We start from the raw sequence: 12,610 nt of genomic DNA on the forward strand, positions 1-12,610 counted from the left end.
CTCTGATATCTGCAACAGGATGAAGACAGATTTGAGATAATCCCACCGTACACAGGTAGAAAGTGAGTTAGGAAAGAGAGTGTTCGACTTAGAAATTCAGAATTTATTTACAAAAATCACTAAAAAAAGAAGGAAACAACACAAAACTCTACTCCTGGATATATTTTACTCTGACAAAACACTGCAACCGAAAGATTATTAAATGCATTCACACATTTTACAGATTCATATTCATATACAACAGCGTATGCTTTAGTCATCAAGGCATCAGGAGAAGAGATTACAAACTAAGCTGCTTTAAAATAACGAAACTGCCAGGTTTCCCCTTGGCATCCCCTCATCAAAATTAAGGTAAAACACTTTAGCAGAGAAACAGACACGAGAATTCTAACTTTTCTGAAAAGGTACATGAGAACGTGCCTTCCTTAATTCAGAGATAACTCAGCAGACGAATTGAAACCTGTACCAAAGCAATTATCAATATTCTCTGCGACAGAACTGCAAAGTCATTTCCACAGTTTCACTTTCAGAGCTGTTAATTTAACAAATGAAGATGGAGGGTGGGGGGAGGAGCAGTAACAGAAGAGGCTGCAAATTCGGGGGGGTTTTTAAACAAAGAACTGCATTTGAAAAGGGCATCATATTCCCCCTCTCCCATGGTATTTCCCCTCCTCCCACATTTCCCAGGAACTGCAGAATAGAAATGGTTCCCCAATTCGACCACACTAATCACCATGAAGAAAAACTTTAAAACACATTTAAAAAACTCTAATACCCCTTGACAGAAGAGTAACAAATGCTAATCACTAATATCCCCTGCTAGGCTAAATTAATACAGAGTCGCCCAGCTTCAGGTACAGAATTTTTTTTTTTTTTTTTTTTTTTTGCACAGCAATTGCATTTATTTTCAAATGACTTCACCATAAGCATGAACTACTGAAGAGATCTGAAGAGAAAAATCGTGCTCTCAATCAAACCAGGAAAATTCTACTTTCAATGTGAGCCAGAATGAGAACTTTACCCAGTTGGTTTTATCTCCATATCACAGCTGGACTTCAATCCCCTATAACATGAACTTGAATTCTTGATAATAACATGTTTTCAGAGCCTAGTTCACATTCCATGAAATAGTGCTGTGGTAGTAACTGAAATTAAAAAAAAAAAAAGAAAAGAAAAAAAAAAGCCACACCAAAACACTGTTGTTTTCCTCAATTTAAAAACAAATTGGAAAGCGTACTGAAGGAAATTCATCCCTGAGTAACAAGACACTTAAAAACTGCATCCTATATTAACAGTCACTGCAATATTTTATGACATCAACACTATGAAACAGGCAGCAACAGAACTTGTCACAGTCCAACATATTTGCAGCATTGTTGAATTGATCCCCGTGATCTTGGTTAGTGAAACCAAAAGGGAACATCGGGAAATAGGATGAGTAGAAATAGTGTCTTTATTATTTTAAGTTGGAGGTCAAATTGGGAGCTAAACTGTGCTGGATGCCAGAAAACTCAGAGCAGTGATGGTCAACAACCGGCTTCTTTGGATGTCCAGAGGATTTTCACCAGGTGTCTTCAGCCAAACAAAAGGAGGAGGACGATTGTAATGGAGTTCAGTGCTATTAAGGGCACTGCAGAGGGAAAAAGAAAAGATTAATTGTGAAATCCTTCCTTTCCACGTCACTGAATGACAGAACTTCAGAGAGTACCTTGGGAGAAGGAGCAGAGTTCCATCAAAAATTTAAAAAATACACTGAAATTTTCCTGTGCAAAATCGGGACTAGTGGAAGGAGCCAGGCTTGAAGCCCAAGATACTAAAAATTAGTAGGAAGCAACAGCAGAAATATTCTTCTATGGCCTGTTTTAACTTTAACCCAGAAAGCTGTGTTCTGTTTTAACTTTAACCCAAATAACTCTTTCTCCAAATGAAATTAAACCGTCTCAACATCAGTTTCTGTCCTTGGCTTTACTATGATTTAGAATAAATGTGGTTTTTGTTGTTTTTCACTCAGTGGTGGGCCTGAGAGGTAATATTTGTTACTTCTTCTCTATCATCACATAAAAAAAGAACTTTTGTGTGCTTTATAACAAAAAAACTATCAATAACTTGCAAATAAAGCGTATTTCCCCCCCAATCTTTTGAGGCACTTAAGCCTGGCTTACCTTTCAGAATCCCTAAAATTACATTTCTGTCACCAGGTACTTGCCATAAAACTGAATTTAGACAAGGAGAAGCTAATTGCACACTCTGATTGAGCACTGAGCTTCTCCCCAGCCCCCAGACTCCAAGGGAAGACAAAACTCAGAATGGTAACAACAAACATCAAGATAATATTAATAATAATAATAATAATAATAATAATAATAATAATAATAATGTGGTCCCCTTACCTCTCATAACAGTTCGTACTGATCGAATAAGGTTCATGAGCTGTGCTTTAATTCCTGGTTCCTCTCCAAATCCTCCAATCCCTTGGTCAGTTCCCCAGCCAACTGTGTCACATAAAAACAGGCAAACACTTTAGGAGAAAAAAAAACCCCAAAACCATGAAACAAATAGTGTAATACTAATGAGCAATCCATCCTGAATATGGTTTACACTAACACTGAAAGGCAAACCACCAATTAGCTTTATTTCATGATCAGATTTTCACAGAATAGACTGAAAACTGTTAAACCTGATGTTAAGAAACGACAGATCGACGTCCCTGTAAAGGACAACCTCAACTTTTCAACACACTACTAATCCCCAAGTACCCAGAGAAACACCGGAATTCATTCGGGCTTTAAAAAGGTAGCTGCCAAAATTAACCCAAACCAACCACAAACTGTTCACAGGTCTGAAAATAAAGCAGCAAATAACTGGACATGGGTGTGAAGCGATGAGGCCTCGGTGCCGAGAAAGATGCTACACGATAGAAAATCAGCCAGCACAGCTTCAAAAGTCAGGATGACGACTTTGTAACCGCTATTTAAAAAAAAAGAGAACTTTTGGGGGAAAAAATGGGAACTTTTCCGAGCAGGACCTAAGTCCTGAAGGCTTACAAAGCTCTCCAAGGGAGTCCCGACCCTCTGCAGGGAGGCACAGCTACAGGATCAGGGAGGTGTCCAGGGATTCCTGAGACCTGCTGGGCACAGCCCTTGCCATTTTGGGGGCCAGCGGGGCATGGAGCCTTTCAGTATTCCAGTTCCAATGCCCAACCTGCAGGTTCCTGTTCCCCAGGGACAGTTTTTGCAGGATTTCTCCTCTCGCCCCCTTGTCTCCCTGGTCCAGCTGGCACCAGGATGAGGGTGGTGTGTCCTCTCCCTCACCTGCCCCGCCAGGTGCTGCTTCACACCTGGATAAGCTCGGAGCTATTCCCAAGTCTCCCGAGGCCGACAAGTGGCTTCACCCACCCCCTTAATCCCCACATCCCCCTTTTCCCGCAGCTGCTGCTCATCAGGAAAGCATAAGGAAGCCCCAAACCCACACCGAGCAGATCCCTCGTAGCGATTCCAACTGGGATCACCCTTTGCACGCTCCTGCCAAGAATCCCAGCTCAGCCTGACGTGGGGAAAAGTCAGGATTCTCCAGATCAGGGAAGTGGACCATTGGTAATTTTTTTCCATGGCTTTGCAGATCTATGATGGATATACCCTGTTTTGTAGGAGGTTGAAGGACAAGGATGCCCAGCCCTGGGGACCCCGATGGGCCGAGAAGCGCCATCTCATCAAGAAACCAGGCGCGGCCAGAGGAAGGAAAACCTTTGCACGACACCAAACATCCCGACGGGCGTGGAACAGCGGGAGAGGGCAGGGAAAAAACACAATTACGGGGAAAAAACCCAAAACAAATATCAAAAAAGAGAGAGAGAAAGAGAGAGGGGGAGAGCGAGAGAGAAAGAGAGACAAAGCTACGACGGGAGCGGCCAGGAACCCATCCCCAAATCCCAGGCGAATTCCCAGCTCCCTCCCCCGGGGCCGCGCGGCCCTCCCGGCTCACCGTGCCGCAGGAAGCGCTCCTCGTGCAGCACGGCCACGGCGTTCACGATGAGCAGCGAGGCCTGCAGCAGCGAGTACAGCGTGAACGCCATGGCCCGGCGGGGCGGGGCCGGGATTAGGACCGGGATCAGGATCGGGATCGGGATCGGGAGCGGAGCCCGAGCGGGACGTGGCGCGGGGGCGGGGGCTTAGCGGGGGCGGGGTTTACGGGGGTGGGCGTGGCCCCGATGCAGCGGGCGGGGGCGGGGCGGGGGCGGGGCTTCCCCCTCAGGGCGGCCGCGCCCGGGCGCTGGGATCGCCCGGGGATCCCGCGGGTCTGCGGATTCCTCAGATCCATGGATCCCTTGGAGCCTCGTGGGTCCCCCGGCTCTGTGGGTCTCTCGGAGCCCCGTGGATCCCTCGAAGCTCCGTGGGTCCCTGCGATCCATGGATCCCTCAGAATGCCGTGGGTCCCTTGGAGCCCCCCCTGAACCCTTCGGGTCTGTAAATCCCTTGGAGCCCCCTGGATCCTTCGGATCTGTGGATCCCTGGGGTCTTTGGCTCCCTCGAGTCCCTCGGGTCCATGGATTCTTCAGATCCATGCATCCTTGGAGCCTCATGGATCCCTCAGGTCTGTGGGTCCCTCGGAGCTGTGGATTCCTCATGTCCGTGGATCCCTCAGGTCTGTGGATCCCTCGGAGCTGTGGATTCCTCATGTCCATGGATCCCTCAGGTCTGTGGATCCCTCGGAGCTGTGGATTCCTCATGTCTGGGGATCACTCGGATCTGTGGATCCCTTGGAGTCCCGTGGGTCCCTCATGTCCACGGGTCCCTCGTGTCCGTAGATCCCGTGGATCTGTGGATCCTTTGGAACCCTGTGGGTCCCTCAGAACCCCCTGAATCCCTTGGGTCTGTAAATCCTTTGGAGCCCCCTGGATTCCTCGGAGCCACGTGGATCCCTCGTGTCCGTGGGTCGCTCAGGTCTGCGGGTCCCTCGGGTCCACAGATCCCTCAGATCCATGGATTCCCTTGGAGCCTCGTGGGGCCCTGGAGTCTGTAGGGTCTCTGCGAGCCCCACGGATCCCTTTGGAACCCTTGGTGTCCAGCAGGGAGACATCCCCCTTCGCAGGGCAGCCCCCGTGGCCACCTCTATCAGCGGAATTAATCAAAAACATATGCAAAAATACGTGGGTTTATATTTTTTATTTAGTCTCACCGACGGCATTTCCCCTTCCTCGATGTATATTGATTTTTGTTATGTCCCCGGCTAAGGGTTCTAGCAGGAAATCAGCCCGGATCCCAAACGTCGTTTGCCCAACGTGTAAATGATGCAGAACCCCAGAACAAAACAATTATCTTTTATGTTGGATTGATCAGGGCTTCTGGGCGGTTCTGCAGTCAAATAACAAAAATAATAGCAACTGGAGCTCGGGGATACTGTATTGAGGGATATTGTTAGTGAGGCACAAATAGGCATTTTTTTCTCCTTGCATCCCTCAGTCCGATTGGCTGAGGGGGGTGATTTGCATAATCACTCCGATTTTATTTCTCAGTAATCGTACAATGCACAAACCCCTTAACTCCGGATGGTTGATAGCTTTTATTGCTCAATCAGGGTACAATGATTTGCATAATCACTGCGCTTTGATTGTTATTAGACCCATTCACTGCAACAGAAATCATAACTTTGTGCTTAGCGTGCTGGACTGGAGAGACCCCGACCTTGGCAGTTTCCTCTGCCACAGATTTCTGATCTGGGCAAATTATTCACCATTTATCAATATTACATCTCCATGTTAAGACCCACTCACCAGCAAACGTGAGATGATCTGATACTTTTCAGCACGTAAGTAAGTGTTGGGAGCAAATAATCAATAGATGCTCAGACACCACCTGGAAAAACTCACACCTCAGCTGCTTCTTGTCTTCATCTTTCCTTTCCAGAACACTCACTTTGGTACGGTCAGTGGCATAATATTATACATCTCAATAAACATCACTATTAAATAACATCACATTTTAATAAATGGAACGGAAGGCAAGAGAGAGCACCTCATCATCGAAGCTGTAGCATATTTTGTTACTAATTTACCCCTAAAATCAAGTACTATGAAATAAGAGATATAGAACAGGGAACAAAAGCAAATGTATCCATCAGAGTTTTGTCATCTGGTCAAAAGCATTTGTCACTTCAGCCTCAAGGAGGAATATAATCTCAATTCAGGTAAACTAGTAAAACCCATTGCACTTGCAGTGAGATCAATATTATTTAAGCATACAGTGGCATTTTCAGACATATGAAAGCTCAAATTATTCCCATAATCTGGCAGTTCAGATTCTGCAAACTCTTATGTGTGTGATTAACTTCACATATGTCAGCAGCTAGTGGGGATACTCGAGTGTACTGGCACTTGCAAGCTCAAAAATTCCAACCTAACTTCTTTATTTCCCATCTAGATTTCAAAATTTGGTGTAACTGCAAAGCTCCTAATAACTCTCCATGCAATGTTTTTCATGGAGCCACTTCTAGGTGTCCAGGGCGCCCCAAAATTTGACCAAAATTTGGGGGTTTTATTATTCAAGCCATCTTTTTCCATCCATAAATAATAAAATAAAGGCTGATCTTGAATTTTACCAAGCTCCATACATGTCAATATTGGGCTGAAAAGATTTCATCCCAGAGGCCATCACCATTTTTTAAGAAGTTGCGAGTGGTGGCATATAATGGTCTCACAAATAAAGCTGTCTTTTGTTCTCAGGTACAACTTAGGGCATTATGGCAGTAATTCTATAATTAAATACAGATAAATTGGGGGGGATGTCAGTAAGAGGCTTGTCTAATAACCACCATCATCAAGTTGCATTTCCTGGGCTACCTCCTTGCAGTATCCAACCTATAAATAATTGCTAACCTCAGTGAAGAGCTAATGCTTAGAACTACGGCAGTGGAAAAAAAAAAAAAAAAGAGGTTTTTATAATAACTGTACAAGTTATGGTTTAGTATTTTTTACCCATAATTAAGATGTATTTCCAAACAGGAGCTGCTGTCAAGCTTACATAAACTTGACATGATTTTCCCCTTTGTAAAATCCATCATGGCAACTTAACAACCACAGAGTCTTATCTCTGAATCATCATGTTGCGTGGCTGAAGGGAAAAACAGATTAAGTTGTTTGCATTAAAAGGAAAGGGTTTTTCCCCTCCCTCCCCCCCCTTTATTAAGGTGTTACGTTTCAGTGCAGTAAATTCCTGTGGTGTCATCTGCAGGGTGCAGGCAATCACCATAAAGGAGATTTTTAAACTTCAGTCTGGTTAAGTATTGTGAAGACCTTGTGAAGACCATTCAGTATCATCAGACAGAGCACATCTCACTGGGTCTCGCTGTCCCCTACAGAGAACTGGGCTTGTTGCTTGTGAGCTTTCAGGATTACACGGTTTATACCTGGTGAGCAAATACCAGGCCAGAGGAAGACTTGTCATGGCTTCAAACCTTGCCACCACCATCCTCTGAGTTTATTTTCTGAAACGGCTTTAGCTATTTAGATGTCCTTCTTTAGATATTTTGCATAACCAGACATATTCAGTAAGGGCATTTCTGAGACGCAGGAAAGGCTGGAAATCGGCCCAAACCATCCCAAGCCGAAAGTGAAGAAACGTGTTTTGTTAACGGCAACTTTCTTACCAACTTCTACCGTGAGTAACTCCATTAACCAAAAAAAACTGTGCATGTCAAAAACTGAGGTTCTGTGGCTCAGTCAGCTGCTCTAAATAAATCCCATTGCTACATTTCACAGTGAAACTAAAGGCTTTGACAACCCTTACTCATCACACCTATAGCACTGTCAAACTGCTGTAAAGGTTAATGATGCATCCGACCGATGTAACACGTCTCTTGGAAGCACAAACTGAGTAGCTGATTTAATGTCCAGACGACGGTTTTAACCACCAAAGCTGGGAATGCAACAAGATTTTGTGCATTTGAGAGAATGTGTATCCGGTTCTCACCCTTCAGCAACTACGCACAGGAAAGGTCCTTGTCTTGTCCATGACTCACGGGTCTTCCCTTTCCTTGCTAGCTTGGGAAGTGAGGAGCCACTCCCTTCAAAAACCTTAAAGATTGACTCTGTGACATTACCTTCTTCTGTGATTATTGGCACCGTTTGTGTTGTGTTTTCGCTGGAATACACCAGTCCAGAGCCAAATCCTGTGATGCTCAGTACCAGATATTTTACAGAGCTGACAGGTGTCAGAATTTTACAGTCGATGTCTCAGCTAGAAGACAGTGGATATCAAAAGCAGACTAACATGGGGAGCAGGGCAGCAAGGAAACAAACAGACTTTGTCAGAGAGTTAAAAGTCTGTGGTCAGACCGACCTCCCTGCTGACAGGCAGGCAGGATTTGTAGGTGCTGAGACAACAGCAGGTCTTAGGGAGGGATTTAGAGGATGAGGAAACAGCTCCATGAATTTTGAAAGGGAGTGGATTTTGTCCTTTTGAAGAAGAAGCTGGGATATTACAGAGAGCAAAGGGAAGGGATGTCTGAGGTTGGTGTTAGCAGCAGACAGGCAGGAGCAGCTCCCTCAACACAGGTATGGAAAGAGGGAAACCCAAGTGGATCAAATTCTCATGGGCACGGAGTTGGTGTTTGCCACCACAGACTTGTGTTTCCATTGGATGATGGGAAATGGTGTGAGTAGCAGTGTTTTGAATGGGAATGTGGCTAAAGGATCATGTAATCTCATCAAAGGATCCTGCTGTGGCTGAGCATCCACCAGGGATGGCTGACATGTGCCTGCAGCTTCAGAATCAGGTCTGGCTTCCACCTCTGCTAATAGAAAAGTTACTGAAACTGCCCTTTTAGGGCAAACCTAGAGTAGTTTCAGTGGAGATCAAAGTCCACCTGCCTCTGTGGCACAGATTTTCATTCAGGTCTGTGAAATGCCCATGTGTCCCTGTGCAGGGCAGCCTCATCTTCCTGCGCCTACTCCAAGTCCCTCTTTTGACAAGTACTGTATGCAGGAACTCAAACAAGTGTGTTGGTGTCCCAGAGTGTCCTGCTGGGGCCAGACTCTCCACCAGCAGCTTTCCCAATGAGCCACTCGCCCCACCTAAGCCTGGAAGAGGAGGAAATTCATAGGCTGTAAGCCATGGGTTCCTAGCAGCAGTTAGCAAAGGGCAAGAAGTTGGAATAGTCTGGCCAGATGCAGGTCCCTCTCGGTGCGAGGTCCCAGCCTAACCTAATCCCTGTATCTGCCACCTGAATGGGGAGAACAGCCAGGCTTGTTCTCAGTAGGCTGGTGTCATGCCAGAGGCAGAGGTCATCAGTGATGGGGAAGTTGCAGCACTAATTAAAGATTAATAGACGGTCTCTTCCTTCAGGCTGTAAAAGGGGGCAGGTAAAAAAACAAATCACAGACTTGGTGACTTCAGAGGATCACAGAATATGCTGAGATGGAAGGGACCCGCAAGGATCATCGGGTCCAACCCTCAGCCCCGCACAGGACCATCCCCAAGGGTCACCTCCTGTGCCCCAGAGGGTCATCCAAACACTCCTCGGGCTCTGTCAACCTTGGGGCTGTGCCCACTGCCCTGGGGAGCCTGTTCAGTGCCAGCCACCCTCTGGGGGAAGAACCTTTTCCTGAGATCCAACCTGACCCTGCCCTGACACAACCTCAGCCCATTCCCTCGACTTCAGAGACTGCAGCCTGTCAGTAATGTTAGCAGAGCCACGGAGTCCTGCAGTTACTCGGAAACCACCTGCAAAATGTTAGGCCCCTGCACAGCATCTGTGAGTCAGAGGGATTGGGAAATCTTTGTAAAAATAACCAGGAATCCCCCCCATATTTTATTCCTATGACTCATCCCACAGGAAGAGACAAGACGGGAAGTTGTAAATCTCTACAGTAAATTTTTAACACAACACATCACAGAGATAAGGTACATGTATCCATGCTTTTTCTCCACTTCCATTTAAAAAAAAAAAAAGAAGTAATTTTCCTGCATTTTCTAATACTTTTGAGGTACGAGTTCACAGTCCAGCGCTATGGTGGAGAAAACAAAGTGCACCATGTCAGTCCATCCACTCACTAGCACATATCCCTGAGCCCTTTATCCCCTTTTCTCTCCACAAGAAAGCTGCAGACGGAAGAACTTGCGGGCCATCGTCACTTCTGGCACTGCAATCGGGGGTGTTTTCGCAGAAGAAGCAAAGAAGAACAGCAGCTCAAAAATGGAAATCATCTCTTCAGAGATGGTAGACTCTGGCTGGGGGTGCATTTTGCTTGTCAGGAAGGTAATTTACACACATTGGGCCAGTCAAATCCACCGTCGAGATCTTTTCAGAGCTGCTCCTTGTCACGGTAATGTTCTCTGCCACCACAGGTGTCCTGAGGTTTCTGGAGGAATAATTCGATGTGCAGTGCCTGGCAAACAGAAATGGGGAACAAACAAACTGTTGGGTGTCCTATCAGCATGAGGAGCTGCTGGTATTTTGAACCCAATCCAACTAATAACAGGATGTAACTAATGGCAGTACAGAACTGATAGCTGAGATAGAGCTGATTTATTTAATTATGGAGGTGGCCTTTTCCTCTCCCCTCAATCTTCTGCCCTTCAAAAAAACACATGACCTCATTGCACTCCTTAATTTGGCTAGATGCATTCAAACTAAAACTGAACAAAATTTTATTTTGGAGAGACTTCTCAAAACATACAATTTACTTTCTCATTATAGAGACAAACATCACAAGGAATGTCCCTCTTTTTGTGGCTGCAGGTCATTTGAAAAAATGAAAATGTTGGCAGTGGAGAGAATTAGCGGCTTGGGTCTCTTAATTTTCCTTAATTGAATTTTAAGACATACATGCACACACACACATATATATGTATATAATACATGCAAAATCTGGGAATGAGGAGAAAAATTTGGGCCAGATATAAATTGGTGCTACACAGGCACCCACCCCTAGTGATTCTCCAGACACTGTTATTGCTGACAAAGGAGCCTGGGAAGACCCCAGGAAGCTGTAGGGCTTGGCAGGCTCTTCCCATGGGCTCCCTGATCACTCCTGGCTCATGCAGGAATTCATCCCTGCACACATTGCCTCGGTGACTCTGGGTCCTCTCCTACTTCCCCGGCACTCACCTCCGGAGAACATTTATTGCTACGCTGATGGCGACCAGCAGCAAGAGGCTCCCACTGAGAGACACCATGACAATGGCATAAGTGGAGGGTGGTGAACCTTGAAAAGAACGTGGAAATCACAGGTGAGTTTTGCCAACAAAGAGCTTTAAGAAACGCAGCGAAACGACCCCATTTGTGAAACGACCCCAGGGTTGTTTTGTTACAGGCTGCAGATGCTGATCCTTCTGCTGCAAGCCACGGGGTAGCCAGCTCTGTGTTAGGAGGGTGTGCCTGAGAACTACTTTTTGCACAAAAATCTCACAGTTCAGTTACTAACTTGTGGGTCTTTATCTACCAAAGAACAAGGCAAAGCTGCTTTTCAGGGCTGGGGCTGAAATGCAGCCCTATGGATTCAGGGTGGAAGAGTCTGCCCTGCACTGTTAGACCGCAGAGTTATTCCACATATTATCCACCTGTTCACAGTAAAGCCACAGCAGGATCCTGGCTCTTACTGCCTCTCTAGCCAGCACTTGCCATCCACCTTCACCCTTTTCAATCTGCTCTCATCTCTTTTGCTCCTGTATTTAATTTCAAACATAAAGGAGTGAAATTTTTCTCCTGTCTCCCACCTAGTTCTGCCTCCAAGTCCTCCTCTTGTCTGCTGCAACACCTCCTTTTATTTGCACCATTCTTCCCACGCTAAAAACCCAACAGAAATGGCTCTACCATGGCTGATTCATCGATTCCTTTTGAGCCCATTCAACACTCTGTATCTGCCTTCTTACATACTTGATAACACTCCCAGCAGTGTCCCCACACAAATAAACACTGCCAAGCTTATTTAAAGGTTCTAATGGAAACAGACAGGAGAGTAAAATACCTTCTTCCTCAAAAACCATCACGTCATGGAAACCTTCGCCACCAGAAAGGGCCATCCTGAAAAATTAAGCAAACAAACAAGACATTCAGAATGCTGTTTAATGTTCAAACCCAGCACATTCATTTTAGCTTCCCTTAGGACATCTGACCATTTCACTGTCTTTAATGGGCATTATCTTTATGACTGACTTAGGAGACAGATTCTGCTATCACTGTTCTGCAGACTGGAGATGAAAGCAGGATGGGTTAATGGACAGATCCAACAGGCAGAAGTTAATCCGACCCCCCAAAAATGAATCTTTTTGTTAAGGCAATGAGCTTGACTTGATGTTTGTCTACAGCATCTAATATTTATGGAATCACAGAATCCTAAAATGGTTTGGGTTGGAAGGGATCTTAAAGCCTGTGTAGTTCCAACCCCCTGCCATGGGCAGGGACACCTTCCACTAGACCAGGCTGCTCCAAACCCCATCCAACCTGGCCTTGAGCATTTCCAGGGGTGGAATCTTGGCACGGACAAGAATGCTGGCATCATGCACTCCAGCACACCTAGCAGACACCTTTATCTAATCCCAGCCAGTTTGCCTCAGGACACAGAGCAGAGGTCACACCTTTTCTTTTACTGCCTCTGGAAGTGGACAGCTTAACT

The 12,610-nt window shown here is 45.7% G+C and overlaps 1 protein-coding gene across 1 annotated transcript; it reads right to left on the reverse strand.

Annotated features, from left to right (window-relative positions):
- Positions 1-147: 147 nt before the first annotated feature.
- On the reverse strand, positions 148-4,161 carry IER3IP1 (immediate early response 3 interacting protein 1). The gene is made up of 3 exons (XM_050328854.1): positions 3,982-4,161; positions 2,391-2,492; positions 148-1,630 (listed from the first exon to the last, which is right to left on the reverse strand). The coding sequence occupies exons 1-3, from the start codon at positions 4,070-4,072 to the stop codon at positions 1,575-1,577; spliced, it is 249 nt and encodes an 82-aa protein (XP_050184811.1). The 5' UTR covers positions 4,073-4,161; the 3' UTR covers positions 148-1,574.
- Positions 4,162-12,610: the final 8,449 nt, after the last annotated feature.

The sequence above is a fragment of the Myiozetetes cayanensis genome, unplaced genomic scaffold (genome assembly GCF_022539395.1).
Source record: "Myiozetetes cayanensis isolate MyiCay16 unplaced genomic scaffold, myiCay2020 scf4, whole genome shotgun sequence".
Lineage (NCBI taxonomy): Eukaryota > Metazoa > Chordata > Aves > Passeriformes > Tyrannidae > Myiozetetes > Myiozetetes cayanensis.

What these genes read in the sequence shown, in the direction of transcription:
- IER3IP1 (XM_050328854.1), bottom strand. Translation starts at nt 4,072, where the DNA reads ATGGCGTTCACGCTGTACTCGCTGCTGCAGGCCTCGCTGCTCATCGTG. An exon ending in GGAGCGCTTCCTGCGGCACG is followed by an intron (nt 2,493 to 3,981) that starts GTGAGCCGGGAG and finishes TATGTGACACAG; the next exon opens with TTGGCTGGGGAACTGACCAA. An exon ending in AGTACGAACTGTTATGAGAG is followed by an intron (nt 1,631 to 2,390) that starts GTAAGGGGACCA and finishes TTCCCTCTGCAG; the next exon opens with TGCCCTTAATAGCACTGAAC.